The 20012-nt window shown below is 36.4% G+C and overlaps 1 protein-coding gene across 1 annotated transcript in view; it reads right to left on the reverse strand.

Moving 5' to 3' along the window:
* Positions 1 to 20012, reverse strand: part of ZFAND4 (zinc finger AN1-type containing 4) — a 173565-nt gene that overhangs the window by 13788 nt on the left and 139765 nt on the right. Inside the window, 7 exon segments of the mRNA XM_036026692.1 lie at positions 7162 to 7216; positions 8233 to 8402; positions 8405 to 8579; positions 8581 to 8769; positions 8771 to 8812; positions 8815 to 8873; positions 8876 to 9407. Coding sequence (XP_035882585.1) covers positions 7162 to 7216; positions 8233 to 8402; positions 8405 to 8579; positions 8581 to 8769; positions 8771 to 8812; positions 8815 to 8873; positions 8876 to 9407 — 1222 coding nt within the window.

Here is a 20012-nt window from a genome sequence, read left to right on the forward strand (position 1 = left end):
AGACTCATGTATATGCTGTCCTACAAAAGACCCAATTCAGAATGTAAGACACACACACAGACTGAAAGTAAAGGAATGAACAAAGGCAGTTCTTTTCCATTTAAGTGGAAAAGAAAAAAAAAAAGTATAGCAGTATTTATAACAGACAAAATAGAGTTTAAAAAACAAAGGCTATAAAAACAAAAAAGGTAATTATATAATGATGAAGAGAGCAATCCATCAAGAGGACATAATCATTGTAAACATTTATTCATCTCACATAGGAGCCCCTAAATATATAAAGCAAATATTGATGGCCAAAAAGGGAGAGATAGAGAATAGTACAATTATAGTAAGGGATGTATCTCTCACACATTGCTGTTTCTCTCCCTCTCTTTCTCTATCCCTTCCCCTCTCTCTAAACAAAAATAAAATATTTTTATGTGTGAAAGAGAAATACCATATTATCTCATTCATAAGTGGAACCTATCAATAAAACAAACAAACTAGCAAAATACAACCAGAGACATTGAAATAAAGAAAACTAACAGTCACCAGAGAGAAGTGAGGAGAAGGATAATAGGGGGAGGGAAATTAAGGAACATGTATAAAGGACACACGGACAAAGCCAAAACAGGTAGATTCAAGGGTGGGAGGTATGGATGGGTGAGGTGGGGAAGTGAAAATGGAGACAGCCATACTTGAACAAAAATTAAAATAAATTAAAAAATAAAAGTAAACAAAACCTTAAGAAACACAATATAGCCTTTCACCTGAAGAAACTGGAAAAAGAACAAAGTCCAAAGTGAATAGGAGAAAGGAAATAATTAAGATCAGAGCAGAAATAAATAAAATAGAATTTCAAAAAAACAATATAAAAGATCAACAAAAGAGAAGAAACAACTAATACCATAGAAATATAAAAGATTATAAAATAATACTATAGACAAGTATATGCCAACAAATTGGAAAATCTGAAAGAAATGGATAAACTCCTAGAAGCATAGAAGCTCCTAAGACTGAATTGAGAGAAAAAAGAAAATCAAAACAGACAAATTACATCCAATTTTATCAAAACAGTAATTAAAAACCTCACAACAAATAAAAATTACAGGACCAGGTGGCTTCACAGGTAAATTTTATCAAACTAACTCAAAGAACTAACACCTAACCTTCTCAAACTATTCCAAAAAATACAAGATTAGGGAAGATTCCCAAGATCATTGTACGAGGCTACTGTTATCCTGATTCTAACACCAAGTAAGGATACTACAAAGAAAAAATATACAGGACAATAGCTCTGATGAAAATATTGAATAGATAAAAAAAATTCTCAATAAAATTAGCAAAACCAAACTTGCCAATATGTGAAAAAAATATGATATACCATGATCAAGTGGTATTTATTCCTGGGATGCAAGTTTGGTACAATATCTGCAAGTCAATTAATGTGATTAACTGCATAAACAAAATGAAGGATAAAAATCATATGATCATATCAATAGATGCACAAAAAGCATTGGACAAAATCTAGCACCGATTTATGATAAAAACTCTCAACAAAGTGGGAATAGAAAGAAGATGATCCTCAATATAATAAAAGACATATATGAAAACCCACAGCCAACATCATACTCAAGGGTGAAAAATATGTGTTTCCCTTAAAAATCAGGAATAAGACAGGGATATCCCTTCATCTCCACTCTTATTGAACATAGTACTAGAAGTCCTAGCCACAGCAATCAGATAAAAAGAAATAAAAGGTATCCAAATTACAAACAATAGAGGTAAAGCTGTTATTATTTGCAGATGACATGATACTGTATATTAAGAACCCTAAAGATTCTACAAAAAAGTACTAAAACTAATAAATAAGTTCGATAAAGTAGCAGGGTACTTTACACAAGAATAAACTCAAAATGGATTAAAGACTTAAATGTAAAACCTGAAACCATAAAACTCCTAGAAGAAAACATAGGCAATAAAGTCTCTGAGATTTCTCATAGCCATATTTTTTCTGAAATCTCATCAGGCAAGGGAAACAAATGGGACTACACTAACTAAAATGTTTTGCACATTAAGGGAAAACAAAAAACAAACAAACAAACAAAAAAGACACCCTATGGAATGGGAAATGATATTCACCAATGATACATTCAATGAGGTGTCAATATCCTAAATTTATAAATAACCAAGACAAATCAACACTAGAAAAACAGACATCCCAAGGAAAAAATTGGGCAGAAGAACTAAATAGACACTTCTCCAAAGAGGACATATAGATGGCCAATAGGCATGAAATGTTGCTCAGCATCACTAGCCATCAGAGAAATGCAAATTAAAACCACGAGATACCTCACACCTATCAGAATAAGATTACGCAATAAAATCAACAACAACAAGTGTTGGTGAAGGATGTGGAGAAAAGATGAAACCAAGTGGAATACTCTTGGGTGGGGAGAAGAAGACTGGTGACAATCCACTATAGAAAATAGTAGGTGGAGGGTCCTCACAAAATTAAAAAGTGGAATTACCTTAATGGTCGTCATCGGTTCCAGTTCTGGATATAAATCCAAGGAAACCTAAATCACTAATCCAAAAGAATATATGCACTCCTATATTACTGTAAATAATATAGCTATTATTCACAATAACTAAGATGTGAAAGCAACCCAAGTGTCCATCAATAGACAAGCAGGTAAAAAAGCTTGTACACATACACAATGGAATATCATTCAGCCATAAAAGGGAATGAAATCTTACCTTTTGCAATACCATGGGTGGACCTAGAAGTTATTATACTAAGTAAAATAAGTCAGACAGAGAAAGACAGATACATTATGATTTCACTTATAAAGTAATCTAAAGAACAAAATAAATTAACAAACAAAATAGAAACAGACTCAGAGATACAGAAAACAGACTAATGGTTGCAAGAGGGGAGGGCTCAATGGAAGTTGGGTAAAAAGGCAAAGGGGTCAAGTAGTACAAATTGGTAGTTTCAGAATTGTCACAGTGATGTAAATTACAGCATAGAGAATATAGCCAATAATATTGTAATAACTGTATATGGTACCAGGTGGGTACTTGCAATATCGGGGACACCAATTTGTAAAGTATGACTTTCTAACCACTATGCTGTATACCTGAAAGAAATATAGCATAATATTGAATGTAAACTGTAACTGAAAAGAAAAATTAAAAAAATAAGTTGAATGTCCAAATTGATAGTTATGAAACAGTCATGGGTTGTAGAGTATAGAATAGGAAATATACTCAATAATACTGTCATAACTATGTATGGTGTAAGGTGTGTAATAGATTTATTGGGGTGGTCACTTTGTAAGTTACATAAAAGTCTAATAACTATGTTGCACACCAGAAAGTAATATAATATTATATCTACTGTAATTGAAAAATAAAAATTATTGAACAGGCACATGCAAAAAAAATGAAACTGGACCATGAACTTACAAGCGTACACCAAAATAAACTCAAGATGGATAAATACTTAAATATAAATTGTGACACCATAAAGTCCTTCAGCAGAACATAGGAAGGAAAAATCTCAGATAATCCACATAGCCATTTTTCTCTGATATGTTCCCTAGAGCAAGGGACATAAAGGAAAAAAATAAACAAATGGTACTACAATCAAATTAAAAATAACTTCTGCATGGCTAAAGAAGACATCAGCAAAATGAAAGGGAACCAACTGTATGGGAAAACATATTTGGCAATGAGACCTCAGACAAGGGCTTGATCTCTAAAATGTATAAAGAATTGACATGAACTCCACACCAGGAAGACAAACAATCCAATTAAAAAATATGCAAAGGATTTGTACAGGCACTTTCCAAGAAGGACATACAGAGGACCTGGAGACATATGAAAGGATGCTCAGCATCACTAGCCATTGGAGAAATGCAAACAAAAACCACAGTGAGATACCACTTCACACCAGTGATAATGACCATCATTAACAGATCAACAAATAAGTACTGGTGAGGTTCTGGAGTAAAGGGAACTCTAGTACATTGTTGGTGGGAATGCAGACTGGTGCTGCCACTGTAGAAAACAGTATGGGAATTTCCTCAAAAAATTAAAAAATGGAACTGCCTTTTGATCCAGTGATTCCACTGCTGGGACTATACCCTAAAACTCCTGAAACATCAATTCAAAAGAAATTATGCACCCCAGTGTTTACAGTAGCAGCACAATTCACAGTAGCCAAGTACTGGAAGCAGCCTAGGTGCCCATCAGTAAATGAGTGTATCAAAACATTGTGGTACATTTACACAATGGAATACTATGCAGCAGAAAGAAAGAAGGAACTCCTACCCTTCACAGCAGCATAGATGGAACTGAAGAGCATTATGCTAAGTGAAATAAGCCAGGCAGTGAAAGACAAATATTATATGATCTCACCTATAAGTGGAACCTAATCAACAAAACAAACAATGAGCAAAAAAGAACCAGAGACATGTAAATAAAGAAAAAGCTGACAGTAAACAGAGGGGCAGGGACAGTGGGGTAATGGGGAGAAAAAAGGGGAAGATGTACAAAGGACCCATGGACAGGGACAATTGGGTGAGGATTGCCTTTGTGAGCAGGGATTGTGACACAGACACCAGCCCTCAGTGTCTTTGGCATTATGGATGAGAAATGAGAAAAATTCACACAGACTACCAAGTCCTGTGGAGGAAAAGGGATGGCACAGCTACTCTCTCAAGAGGAGAGTGTGACAACCCTTGCCTTGACAGGCTTTTATTGGGTTCAATTTGCACAGGAATACAGGTAAAGCTCATTAATCATTGTCAGGCAGTAAGGATCAAACCATAGATAGCATGCAAAGAACTATGAGGGCTTATTCTGAGTCAGGGTCTGTTGGCTAAAGGGCTACAAAATGTTGGGAAACAAACTCATTTCCTGGTTGGACCCTTATCACTTAATTGAGAGCATTCTTAGCAAAGCAGGTTTCACAGGATTTTATGTATTCTTTCTTGGGCCTGATCACCTGGGGAACATGTCCTTTCTAGCACAGGGCTGCACCACCCTCTGTCATTGTTTCAGGCTTAAATCAGGCAGTGGAAGTAAGGCAGCCAAAAGATTAGGAGACTTCTTGCAGACAGAATGAGGACTCGGGCTATGTCAAAGCTGAGGGGCGAGGGTCCATCACCCCCTTTTGCTATAGCCCCCCAAGTCCCTTCCTGGGGGCTCCTGTGATCATGCCTGTGTTTTGTCATCCCTCCCTTGAGGAATCTTACCTATCATTGGCTAACCAATCAAGCATTGGGGGGCCAGGCAGGGTGAAGTAAAAGGAGCAGAAGTGGCACTCCTGCCACGGAGATAAGCTTTGTCTCCTAGTGGCTTATGTCCAAAGGTTGCTTACTTAGCCTTTGCCATGGGTGGGTTACAGCTCCTGAAACCAGGCAGGGTGGTTCCCAACAGGGTTGGAGATAGGGCAGGGGAGAACAATGTGGGGAAAATGGGGACAAACTGTAACTGAACAACAATAGAAAAAATTAAAAAGAAAAAAAAAACCAGTATGGTGGTTCCTTAAAAAATATTGAATTACCTTATAATCTAGCAATTCCAATTTTGTGTATATGCTCAAAAGAATTGAATGCAGGGTCTCAAAAGGATATTGGTATACCCATAATCACAGCAGTAGTTCAGATATGAAAACAACATGTTTCCACCCAAAGATGCAACCATAGGCAAAATATTTTATATACACACAATGGAATATTATTCAGCCTCAAAAAATATAGAGATTCTGACACATGCTACAACACAGACGGACCTTAACATTATGCTAAGTAATGTAAGCCAAACACAAATGACAAATGCTGTATGATTTTAATTATGTGAGGTAGTTAGAGTAGTTAAAATTATAGAAACAGAAAGTAGAATGGTGGTTTCCAGGGATTGGAGGGAGGGGTAAATTAGGACATAGTGTTTAATAAGTACAGTGTTTCAGTTTTTAAAGATAAAAAGAGTTCTCAAGGTGGATGGTGGTAACGATTGCTCAACAATGTCAATGTAGTACTTAAGGCACTGAATTATACCCTTAAAATGATTAAAACAGTAAATTTTGTCATGTGTACTTTACTACAATAAAAAATTGTTAAAAAAGTGACTACATTGAAAATTTAGAAACTTGGGCTTTATAGAGTAGTAGAAAAGAAACCCTAAGTATCTCTTTAAAGACATAAAACTCATATAACAACCATAATATACAAAATATACTTTTATAACCTCAGGGCTATAAAGGTGGTATGTCTTTTTATTTTTACTATTTTATTTTATTTCATTTCATTTCATTTCATTTTAATTGTTAAAATACAGTTTTCTGCCTTTTACTCCCACCCCAGCCCTCCCCCAAGCTCTCCCCACTTCCCTCCCATTTCTACCACCCCCCTTGTTTTTGTCTATGTGTCCTTTATACTTGTTCCTGCTAACCTTTCCCCTTTTCTCCTGAAATTCCCTCCCCTCTTTCCTCTGGTCACTGTCAGCCTGTTCTCTATTTCAGTGTCTTTGATACATCTTTGTAATGAGTTTCCCATTACAAAGTCTGGGTATTAAACACAAAAGATGTTGTTATAAGACAGCTAATATTAGCTGTCTTATAAATAAGGACTGGTCACAGTGAACATTTAAGGTGTTATTGGTAGAAGGAAGTGCTAATGTTATAGCCAGTTCGGCTACTATTCCTTGGTAAGGGGCTGACCTAGAAATGGTCCATTTTCTCTTTATCCAGAAACAACCAGTTCATCCAAGGGAACTCTATACTACCATCCTGATATTAGATCATAATGTTAAGAAACAACTTTCTAGGGTACTTCGTCAAAACCTATCCAGCAGCCCAGCATGGCTCTAAAGTCCCATGACTGGAACATTGGAAACACAGGTTAATTCTTCATTCATCTTGTCTTTTCATACACCATATCCCTTGCCAGACAATAGAGACCTGAAATTTCATTTTAGTTTTATTCTTCAAAAATGTCCCACAGTCACTTTTCATAATCTTTTCTTAAGTGAATGAAATAACGTTTAGGGAGGGGTTTACTTCTGCAGATACTACAGAGAATGTTCTTCTCATTTCTCTTGGAATTCAACAGTATGTATGATGATATGATTATTAGCCTTAAATTGTTTTAAAACTTATCTGTAGCTTACCTACTCTTTTCCCTGCTGCTGTATTATTTCCACTCATTCCAATACCACGGGCAGGCTACAATTAAAACACAAAACATCTATGGAGGTGAGTTAATGGAGAACAGAAAAAAATATCAAACATGAAATACTTGCACTTTATTACAAAAATGCTGTTGGGGCTTTTATTTAAAATTATTTATTTAATCTAATTTTAATTAAATTACTTGGAAACTGATTCTCACATTCAGCAATATCATGCTTATTACTTATGTTTAAGGGAGTATAATTTGATAGCTGAAATAAAAGTTTCTCATTTGGGAAAATCATTAATAAAAATGGCATTTAAGAATACAGCATTCCCCCTTATTCATGTATTGCTTTTCACAGTGTCCGTTACCCCAAAGTCAACCACAGTCCAAAAACATTAAATGGGAAATTCCAGAAATAACAATTCATGAAGTTTCAAGTTGCACACCATTCTGAGTAGCATACAGAAATCATCCCTTTGTCCAGAGTATCTAAACTCACTTGATTTCACAATGTAGACATTGTACCATCTCACATTATCACAAAATGAAGAAGGGTGAGTCCAGTACAAGATTTTTGAGAGGAAGAGAAACCACATTCACATAACTTTATAGACTATATTATTAGTAATTGTTCTGTTTTATTATTGTTGTTGTTAATCCTCTTACTGTGCCTAATTTATGCATATAAATTAAACTTTACTACAAGTATAATATGTATGGGAAAAGCATTGTATACATAAAGTTTGGGTACTATTGTGGTTTCAGACATTCACTTGCAGGTATTGAAATGTAATCCCCCATAGATAAGGGGGGTGGAACTACTGTGATAAATTGTTTAAATGAAATTATTTGCAAGTTACAGTTCTCAATTTAGGACTAAAACATTATTAAAATTCACCTATCAAAAAGATTCTCTGCAAGCTAGATAAACCTTTTAAGACAAACTATTAAAAGAAGTCAACCTTAGGCCTCCTTATTTATGTAAACAAAAAGAAATTTTAAAATATGTTGAATCATTACAAGGATAACCACTACTAGAACATATAGAAAGGAAAATACTTACTAGAAAAAAATCTGTAGATTCTAACTGGGGAGAACTTTTCTAATGCATTTTTCTTGAAAATGCTAGGAGGTCTGTGAACAGCCCAATTCCAGAGGTCCGAAGCCTAACTACCCCACCTGTGCTCTGTAACCCTTCTCTGCTTGCACTCTGGGCCAGCGAAGCAAAAAACCTATGTTATTTATACCACCAACAGGCTCTTTGGAAGCCTTGCTAGCCATTTCTCTGATGTCCCGAGCCTCAACTTTAGAAATAATATTGGAATCTTTTCCAGATGAATCAACTTTAACAGTTCGAAAGCGAGTAGTCCTAGAGAAATAAGAATCAGTTAATTTCGAACATCCACGACTGAATCACATTTTGTGAAGCAGAAGACTGCAGATTCCCAGACTCAAAGCATTTGGACTGTCTCTGTGGTTTCAACAGAGAATTAGGGAGTGACACTGGTGTAGAACAGTGAAGAGGTGACAAGAGTCTATTCTTGTGAGGACTTAATTCATGGTTGTTGAGAACTGTAGTCTCTACTGATTCACCACTCAACAACTCTTGCAACATGTTTAAGGTGCTGCTCTGTAGCTTTCAAAACCCTTTATCACCATTAGTAAGTAAGAAATCAGGAGTTACCTTCCGGGGGCTTTCTAAGGCGCGCTCTGTTCATCAATGTTTCCTTCTGTAAACAAAGCAAATGAACTCACTTCAGGTAGAAGTGATTTTTCAGTTACAAACTCTTCAGAAGTTGGAAATAAAATAGTGTCATCCTCATTTTTAGATGACAAATTTCCTGAAAATTGTTGTGTCCGCCTAGGCAGGAATGATCCAAGATGGAGAAAAGAATCAGCAAACTCTTTGTCATTTTTGAACTCCATGTGGGTTATCTGAGGTGGCAGTTTGATGTTGCCGTTGGAATGAGATAGTGTGTTACTCTCCCAGTTATCATCTTCCTTACAAAAATCACTAGTTATAGATGTTAGGGGTCTATCAGCAGGGGGCAGAGTTGTCAAACTTGAAATTGCATTGCAGGATGTTTCAGGTAGATATACATTCCCAGGAGAAGGTAAACAAGACTGCCCAATGTGGGGGAGAACTCTTAACAATCTGTGCCGAACAGCTGCGGTGGAACTACTAGAAGATCGAGGAGCTAGAGGTGGGCGAGGTTGTACCTTGACAGATTTCTTAGGCTAAAAGAAAAGAGTGAATATATAATTCCTTTACACAGTCATTTCAGCCATTTATTCTGCCCATTAATAAAAATTAATAAGGAAGAAAATTGATTATTATATACACATTGGCATTTTGATTATTTTAATTTAAAAAGAAGAATTTTGCTATCTTCCTGAAGTATAATTTTCTAAGAATAATTTTATTTCCCTCACTTCTGATTAATTGTAAGAGTTTTGCTGAGAAGAAACCTCACTGCTTATATTAGATATGACAGTGCTGACCTATTTTAGATACCAAACAACTCTTACTAGCAAGATGAGTAAGTGATTGGCAAGGTAGATATTGCACAGAAGAGTTAACAGAACTAAACTGCTCTCCTGGAAAAGCCCTGCTTGCATGTTGGTCCTTGGCTGGCTTCTGGAAACGTATATTTCAAGAGGGTTCCCACCATCCTCACTAACAAGAATGGCTCATTGTGCCTAACCTGTTTTAACAAACAGTTTATCTGAATGCCCCCTTTCCTTCTGGGAGTCTAAAATTTTAGTACATGCTAGGCAAACGGCATCTACATGAACAGCCTCTAATAAAACACGTAAGCACAGTCTCTAATGAGGTTCTCTAGAAAACAGCATTCTACATGTGCTGACACAATTTATTGATAGAGGAATTAAGCATATCTTATGAGACCACACCAGGAAAGGACACTTGGAAGCTTGTGCCCTGTTTCCCCTTTCCCTTTGCTGATTTTTCTTTATACCCTTTTCCTGAAATACATCTTAGCCATGAATACAACTATATTCTAGTCCTATGAGTCTTCCTAGCAAACTATCAAACCTGGGAGTGTCTACAGGTCTCTAACAAAGTAGGTTTTAGATATTAATGAAAATATTGCAAAAATTCATGATGTTATAAAGTTTAAGATTAAACATGAAGCCTTAGCTCTTATCCTTAAGGTATAAGCTAATATGAGCATCCAGATAGGATAAAATACCTGATGACATACCAATACTTCCAACCTAGAATAAAGAAAGCTTAGATTAATTCAGTAGATACCATTTGAGTCAAGAAGTGAAGCTAAAAATCCAAAGAAATAAGAATATTGGAAAGTTATGCTGACCAGTAGATGTTATATCTGTAATTCTATACCAGTGAAATATAGTCCTCAAAATGAATGTAATGACTTCTAGGCTGTAGAGATTAATGGTAGTTGCCTAACATCTTAATTTCTCCAATGATTTCTCAAAACAACATATAATAAAAAAACATAAACTATAAAATCACCCATAATCCTTCATCAAAAGTAAAGACAGGTACAATTAATTTCAAATTACCTGTAAGTAGGAAAATACCAATCCAGAAAATTAACTGCAAAGCCTAGTCCTATGGTGAGAGACAAGCAAGAGTGTGGAGCAAGACAGGAAGGAGGAAAGAGGGGAAGCCGGGAAGGAAGGTGAGAAAGGAAATGTAAGGGAAGGGAGAAATTTGGATAACCTAGGGCTGATGGAACAAATATAAAATAAATCCAGTAAGAGAAAATCCCACTTTATTATAAAAAATACTGAAAGCAGCAGGCTTAAGATCTAGGACACTAAAACACAAGCTATTAGGGTATAAAAAAACAAGTGACTTAAAACTGTTCAAGACCTCAGAGCAGCTTTAAGAAGGCACAACTACTGTAGGAAGAAGGGGTAAGTAGGAAAGAAAAGGCACCCATTAAGAACTTGATAATAGTTTTTATTCCAGCCAAGATGGAGGCATAGGTATACTTTGTCTCCTCACACAACCAAAAGTTCAACAACAAATGTAAAAACAAAAAGTAACCAGAACTGCCAGAAAATTGAACTATATGAAAATCTGAAAACCAAGGAGTTAAAGAAGAAGAAACATTTATCCAGACTGGTAGGAGGGCGGAGATGGCAGCTGGGGTGGAGAGGACTCACAGCAGGCTAGAGGATCAGGGTAGGCAAGGTGGTGGCTGGCTGAGGAGGTAGTCCCTCCATCTGCATGCAGATAACAGGAGGAACCATTGTGGAGCAAGACAGGTGGCAAAATCCAGGGTTCCAGCATGGAGAAATAAAGCCGCAAATCTCTGACTGAAAAAACCTTTGGGGATTCAGATGCAGGAGAAAATTCCAGCCACACAGGAGAGTTTGTTGGAGAGACCCACAGGGTCCAAGAACATACATAAGCCCACCCACCTGAGAATCAGCACCAGAGGGCCTGATTTGCTTTTGGGTAGCACAGGAAGTGACTGAAAGCTGGCAGAGAGATAAGCAAGCGATATTGTTCCCTTTAAGACCCTTCACCTGTATACAGCATCACAAACCAGTGAAGTGAGTTCCCCCCCTGGCAAATACCTAAGGCTCTTCCCCTTATTACTAACAGGTGTGCCAAAATAAAAAAAAATATGGCCCAAATGAAAGAACAGATCAAAGCTCCAGAAAAAAATACAACTAAGGTATGATAAGATAGCCAACCTATCAGATGCACAGTTCAAAACCCTGGTAATAAGGATGCTCACAAAACTGGTTGAGTATGGTCACAAAATAGAAGAAAAAATGGAGTCTATGCAAACTGAAATAAAGGGAAAATGCACAGGGAACCAACGGTGACAGGAAGGAAACCGGAACTCAAATCAATGATTTGGTGGAGGAAGAAATAAACATTCAACCAGAATAGCATCAAGAAAAAAGAATTCAAAATAATGAGGAGAGCCTGAGGAACTTCTGGGACTTTATTTTATTTTTTTTGTTTAGAAGTGTTTCTTTTTATTATTTTATTTTATTGTTGTTCAAGTACAGTTGTCTGCATTTTCCCCACATCATTCCCCCCTACCCCAGCCATCCTCATCTGCCTCCCTGCTTCCATTCCACCCTTGGTTTTATCCATGTGTCCTTTATAGCTGTTCTTGAAAACCCTTCCCTCCTTTCCCCCCATTATCCCCTCCCATCTCCCCTCTGGTTATTGTCAGATTGTTCTTAATTTCAATGTCTGTGGTTATATTTTGCTAGCTTGTTTATTTTGTTGGTTAGGTTCCAATTAAAGGTGAAATCATATGGTATTTGTTTTTCACTGCCTAGCTCATTTCACTTAGCATAAGGCTCTCCAGATCCATCCATGCTGTCACAAAGGGTAGGAGCTCATTCGTTCTTTCTACTGCCTAGTATTCCATCATGTAAATGTACCACAATGTTTAAATCTATTCATTTATTGATGGGAACTTAAGTTGCTTCCAGTACTTGGCTATTGCATATTGTGCTGCTATGAACATTGGGGTACATTGGTCCTTATGGATTGGTGTTTCAGAGTTCTTGGGCTATAATCCCAGAAGTGGAACTGCCAGGTCAAAAAGCAGTTCCATTTTTAGTTTTCTGATGAAACTCCATACTGTTTTCCATAATGGCTGCACCAGTCTACATTCCCACCAACAGTGCACTAGGGCTCTCTTTCTCCACTTCCTCTCCAACACTGGTCTATTGATTTGTCTATGAGGGGCCATTCTGACTGGTGTGAACTGATATCTCACAGTGGTTTTAAGTTGCATCTCTCTGATGGCTAGTGATGCTGAACATCTTTTCATGTGTCTCTGGGGCCCTCTGTCTGTCCTCCTTGGAAAAGTGTCTCTTCAAGTCTTTTGCCCATTTTTTAATTGAGTTTTTGTTGTCTTGGAGTGGAGTTGTGTGATTTCTTTAAAGATTTTGGAGATCAGACCCTTATCTGAGGTATCACTGGCAAATGTGTTTTGGGATAACTTTAAAACATTGCAACATCTGAATCATAGTGGTGCCAGAAGAAGAGGAAAGAGCAAGAAATTTTTGAAAAACTTATTTGAAATGTAAACAAAGGAGAACTTTCCCCAATCTGGCAAATGAAATAGACTTCTAGGAAATCTAAGACCAGAGAGTCCTAGAGAAGTTGGACCCAGGCAGCACCACACCAAAGCACATCATAATTACATTATGTAAGATTAAAGATAAGGAGAGGATCTTAAGATCAGCAAGAGAAAAGGAGCTGTTACCTACAATGGAGTGTCCATAAGACTATCAGCTAATTTCTCAAAAAAAATCCTTACAGGCAAGAAGGGGCTAGAAAGAAATATTCCATTGTGTAAATGTACCATAATTTTTTGATCTGTTAATTTACTGATGGGCACTTAGGTGGTTTCCAGCACATGGCTATTATACATTATGCTTCTATGAACATCGGGATGCATACATTCTTTTGGATTGGTCTGTCAGGGTTTGTAGGATATAATCCTAGAGGTAAAACTGCCATGTCAAAACACAGTTCTATTTTTAGTTTTCTGAGGAAATTCCATACTGTTTTCCACAGTGGTTGCACCAGTACGCATCCCACCAAGAGTGCACCAGAGTCCCCATTTTTCCACAACCTCTGCAACACTTGTTGTTTGATGATATGTTAATGATGGTCGTTATCACTGGTATAAAGTGGTATCTGATTATGTTTTTAATTTGCATTTCTCTGATGGCTAGTGATACTGAACATCTTTTCATTTGTCTCTGGACCCTATGTATGTGCTCTTTGGAGAAATGTCTGTTCAAGTCCTTTGCCCATTTTTTAATTGGGTTGCTTTTCCTAGAGTGGAGTCATGTGAGTTCTTATATATTTTGGAGATCAAACCCTTTTCTCAGGTATCATTGGCAAATATGTTTTCCCATACAGTTGGTTCTCTTTTCATTTTAATGCTTTTTTCTTTAGCTGTACAGAAGCTTTTTATTTTGATGAGATCCCATTTGTTTATTCTTATATTTATGTCCCTTGCTCTAGGGGACATATCAGAGAAAAATGGCTCTGTGGATTATCTGAGGTTTTTCCTTCCTATGTTCTGCTGAAGGACTTTTATGCTGTCACAACTTATATGCAAGTATTTTATCCACCTTGAATTTATTTTTGACTATGGTGTAAATTGGTGGTCAAGTCTTTTTTTTTTTTTTTTTTTTTTTGCACGTAGCTGCAAAATAGTCTCTCCCAACACCATTTGTTGACGATGCTATTTTTGCTCCATTTTATGTTGCTGCACCCTTTTTCAAATATTGATTGACTGTAGAGACTTGGGTTTATTCCTGGGCTCTCTGTTCTGTTCCTTGGTCTATATGTGTCTGTCCTTATGCTAGTACCAGGCTGTTTTGATTATAGTGGCCTTGTATTACAGTTTGATATCAGGCATTGTGATCTCTCCTACTTTGTTCTTTTTTTCTCAAAATTGCTGCAGCTATTTGGGGTTGTTTATGGTTCCATATAAATTATTGAAGTATTTGTTCTATATCTATGAAATATGTCTTTGGTACTTTAATAGGGAATCCATTGAATCTATAAATTGCTTTGGGTAGTATGGACATTTTGATGATCTTGTTAATTCTTCCAATTTTGTTAATTCTTTCAATTTATGAACATAGTATGTGTTTCCATTTGTTTGTGTCTTTCCTAGTTCTTTCTTCAATGTTGTGTAGTTTGCTGAATACAGGTCTTTTACTTCCTTGGTTAGATTTATTCCTAGGTATTTTAATTTTCTTGTTGCTTTATCAAATGGGATTTTGTTCTTTATTTGTTTCTGATATTTCATTGTTAGCATACAAAAATGCCTTTGGTTTCTGGATATTGACTTTGTATCCCGATGTTTTGCCAAATTTATTTATTAGGTCGAGCAGTTTTTTGGTGGAATGTATAGGATCTTCTATGTACACTCTCATGTCATCTGTAAACAATGAGTTTTGTTTCCTCCTTTCCAATCTGCATGCCTTTTATTCCTCTCCTTGTCTGATTGCTGTGGCTAGGACTTACAATACTTTGTTGAATAGAAGTGGTGAAAGTGGACAACCTTGCCTTGTTTCTGATCTTAGTGGGAAAGATTTTAGATTTTGCCCATTGAGTATGCTGATGGATGTACGTCTCTCATACAGGGGCCTTTCTTATGTTGAGGTATGCTGTCTCTACTCCCACATTGCTGAGTATTTTTATCATAAATGGGTGCTGTACCTTATCAAATGCTTTTCCTGCATCTATTGATATGATCATTTTGTCTTTCATTTTGTTTACATGATGTATTACATTTATTGTTTTGGGAATATTGTACCATCCTTGCATCCCTGGGATGAATCCCACTTGGTCATGGTGTATGAAATCTCTAATGTATTGCTGGATATAGTTTGCCAATATTTTGTTGAGGATTTTAGCATTTATGTTTGTCAGCAATATTGGCCTGAAGTTTTCTTTTTTTGTTGTGTCTCTATCTGGTTTAGGATTAGGATGATGCTGGCTTTATAGAAAGAGTTTGGAAGTCTTCCACCTTCTTGGATTTTTTTTTGAATAGTGTGTCAAGGATAAGGGTTAACTCTTTCTTAAATGCTTTGCAGAATTCTCCTGTGAAAGTGTCCAGTCCAGGGCTTCTGTGTGTTGGAAGTTTTTTGATTACTGCTTCAATTGTGTAAAGCTCTTATAGGTCTGTTCAGGCTTTCTGTTTCCTCAATGATGATTTGGAAGATTATATTTTTCTAGAAATATGGTCCATTTCACCTAGATTTTCAAATTTCTTGGCATATAGTTCTGTCATAGTAATTCTTACAATCCTTTGTATTTCTGTGGTATCAGTTGTAATCTCTCCTCTTTCATTTGTGATTGTGCTTATTTAAGTCCTCTCTCCTTTTTTTCTTGATGAGTCTGCAATAAAGGGCTTGTTTATCTTTTTCAAAGAACCAGCTCCTGGATTCATTGATCCTTAGAATTGTGTTTTTAGTCTCTATGCTGTTTAATCCTAACTCTGATATTGGTTTATTTTTCTTCATTCTACTTTTTCTGGGCTGTCTTTGTTGTTGGTTTTTTGAGTTCTTTGTAGGTGTAGGGTTAGGTTGGTTGTTTGAAATGTTTCTATCTTTTTTAGGTAGGCCTTGTATTGCTTATGATCTTCCTTCTCAGGACTGCCTTCACTGTGTTTAAGTTCTGGGTGTGTGAGTTCATTTTCATTTGTTTCTGGAACTTTTTTATTTCATTCTTGATCCCATTCTTGACCCACGCATTGCTTAGTAGCATGCTATTCATTCTCCATGAATTTGAGTGTTTTGGAGTTTTTACCTTGATGTTGGTTTCTACTTTCAGTCCCTCATTGTCAGAGAAAATGTTTGATATGATTTCAATTTTCTTCAGTTTGTTGAGGCTTGCTTTTTTGTCCTATCATTGGTCTTTCTTTGAAACTGTCCCATGTGCATTTGAAAAAAATGTATCTTTGCTTCTTTGGGATGGAAGGCTGTATATATATATACATATATATATGTATATATATATGTGTATATATATAATCAGTTAAGTCCATTTGATCTAGAACATTGTTCAATGCTGCAATATCTTTATCGATATTTTGGTTGGAAGATTTATCTATTTTTGACAGTGGGGTATTAAAATCCCCTACTCTAATTGTGTTGCTGTCAATATCTTTCTTGAAGCCCTCCAAGATTTTCTGTATGTATTTGGATGCTGCTATGTTGGGTGCATATATATTTACAATGTTTATATGTTCCTGATGGATTCTTCCCTTGAGTATTATGAAGTGACCTTCTGGGTCTCTTATTATGGCTCTTTTTTGAAGTCTCTTTTGTCTGAAGTCTATTTTTGTCATCAGGAACATGTAAACATTGTAACTATACTTGCACCCAACATATAAGTATTGCTACCCCAGGTTTTTTTTCCCCCCTGTCCATTTGCCTGGCTTATTTGTTTCCAGCCCTTTACTTTCAGTCTCTGTAGGTCTTTTGTTCTGAGGTGGGTCTCTTGTAAGCAGCATCTGTGTCAGTCATGATTTCTTATCCATTCATCTATTCTATGTCTTTGGAGTGTTTAACTATTTACATTTAAGGTTATTATTGATAGGTACTTATTCATTGCCATTTTTTGTACCTGTGTTCCTCTTTTTGGCACTGTTTTTCTTTCCTGTTCTTAAAAGTAAACCCTTTAGCATCTCTTACAGAGTTGGTTTGGAGGAGGTAAATTCTTTGAGACTTCTGTTGTCTGGAAAGCTCCTTATTTGGCTTTCCATTTTAATTGATAACCTTGCTAGATAAAGTAGTCTTGGTTGCAGGCCTCTGGTTTTCATTAGTTGGAATATTTCTTGCCATTCCCTTCTGACTTGGAGGCATTTCCATTGAGAAGTCATTTGCTAGTAATATTTACTAGTGTTATTGGGACTCTCTTGTATGTTACTTCCTGTTTTTCCCTTCCTGCCTTTAAGATTCTCTCTGTCTTGAAATTTTCCCCATTTAAATTCTGATGTGTCTTGAAGAGGGCCTCTTCAGGTTCCTCTTGATTGGGATGCTCTGTGTTTCCTGGATTTGTGTGACTTTTTCTCTTATCAAATTAGAGAAGTTTTCCCATCATTACTTTTTCAAACAGGTTTTCTATCCCTCGCTCATCTTCTTTTTCTGGTATCCCTATTGTGCAGAGATTATTACATTTCATGTTGTCTTACACCTATATGAACTGTTTGTCCTTTTTGAGCTTCTTTTCCCTTTCTAATTTCCCTCTTTTTTTTTTCTACCTTGTCCTCTAGCTTGCTGATTCAATCCCCTGCTTCATCCAGCATGCTTGTAATTTTTTTAGTGTGTTTTTTTATTTCTGAGATTTTATTGTTCATTTTTTCCTGGTTTTTACTTACAGCGTCTATTTCCTTTTTTCATGCTGGTGTAGTTATCACTCAGTTCCTTGTAGTTGTCTGTGAGTTCCTTGGGAATCTTTATAACCATTATTTTGAATTCTATATATGATAGTTTGGTTATTTCCATTTCATTTCACTCCTTTAGTGGGGAGTTTTCCATTGCTTTTGATTGCATGTTCTTTTTTTGTCTTCCCATTGTAGATAACTCTTTTGTTTGTTTCTGCACTTCCTGATGTTTCACTTTGCTAGCTGTCTTTGCAGGGTGAACTTCTATGGTAGGAATTCTATGGAGTTCAGTGGTGTGGTCTCTTTGATATCCTTGTCTGGATGCTCTATGTTTGTTCTTTTTCTGTTTCTGTGGGCTCTCTTGTCATACTTGGGTTTTTACCTTCTGGTGGTTTCATTGTTGGTGGTTTCTCTCTTCCAGCAGGTATACTGATGTTCACAGTTTCTACTATTCTTATATGTGATCAGTGGCAGGGATAGGGAAAATGGATTAAGACAGTGGGAGAGTATTTTATGAGATTTAAAATACCAGCAAGTAGAGAAGAGATAGGAGATTTTTTGGATAAGTATAGTGTTAACTGTGGTATTTCACCCAACTATCCACTTTTTATGAAAGTTAAAGGAGAGTTAAGACTCTTGTAGATGGAAGGATGATTGTGAAATGAATCCAGAAAACGGAGTGCTTGTCCAAGGTTAGATGATGAGATATAATGAGAATAAAGGATAGAAAGTAGGCATAATATGAGAGAGAATATTACAACAATAATAATTCTCAGGAATAAAGTGAAGTGGGCTAAGTTCAGGGAGGGTTGCTGTGTAGTATGTACAGTTGTATGGAACAACAATTATTTACAACAGTAGTGGAACAATAATAATATGAAAAGAAATATATGATTTGGATAACCAGAACAGAAAGTACCCAATCAAGAGTAGTGTGTTATTGGTACACGAGTGAAGTGAAAGAAGGAAAATTAAAATGCAATAAAGAAAGAATAAGGAAAATCAGTCAAACAATGCAATCAAACTGAGAAATAAAATAAAGAAAACTAAACATAAGAGAAATTAAATAAATACTAATAAAATAAAAGTGGTAAAAATAATGAAAAAATAATAATATTTCACATAAATAATAAAATGCCAGCTCTACGGGTTAGCAAAGTGACATTTCTCTCAGTTTCTCAATTTATGGTGTTAACCTTGTGCTCCCTCTTTGAATCTGTCTCTGGACCATTGGTAACTCTACATCTTATTGTCTCATTTGGGGGAAGAAAAAAGAGACAGAGGAATAAAAAATAAAAAAAAGCCTCCAGTTGACTTTTAAATCTATTCAGTGAGTTCTGCTGGTCTTCCTAGATGGCATAAAAGAGGAGGCCTAGGCTCTGTTTTTCTCCCTTCAAATGGTCCTCTGGCTCCCTCCTTAATCCCTTTTTGAGAGGATGGGGCCAGGTCTGGGCTGCAGTATTCACAGTTGGCCCCTCCTCTGGCCCAGGTCTTCCTTGAGCTGCCAGGCTCCAATCAGCCACTCAGCCTGGGGCATGCAGCACGGGACAAGCTCAGGTGTGCAGTGTCCACTTAGCCACTCAGTCTCTGGGCACACAGCATGGGAATAAAATATATTTTTTTTTTAAAAAGAAAATCCCCTACCAAAAAAATGAAGTGAAAGAAAACCACATTCACAATACTGCAACCTGAATCGACACTTTTAAGCTCATATTTGCCGATTTTTTTAATCTTCACTTGAGGATCTATATATACTGATTTAGAGAGAGAAGAAGGGAGAGAGAGAGAGAGGAGAAGAAAAGACAAACCTTTATGTGAGAGAGTAACATCGATTGGTTGCCTCCCACATGCACCCTGACCAAGCTTAGGTATGTGTCCTGACCCAAATCTAACCCACAACTTTTTGGTATATGGGACGACACTCCAATGAACTGAGCCACCTGTACAGAGCCCA

This window comes from Phyllostomus discolor, chromosome 5 (genome assembly GCF_004126475.2).
Source record: "Phyllostomus discolor isolate MPI-MPIP mPhyDis1 chromosome 5, mPhyDis1.pri.v3, whole genome shotgun sequence".
Lineage (NCBI taxonomy): Eukaryota > Metazoa > Chordata > Mammalia > Chiroptera > Phyllostomidae > Phyllostomus > Phyllostomus discolor.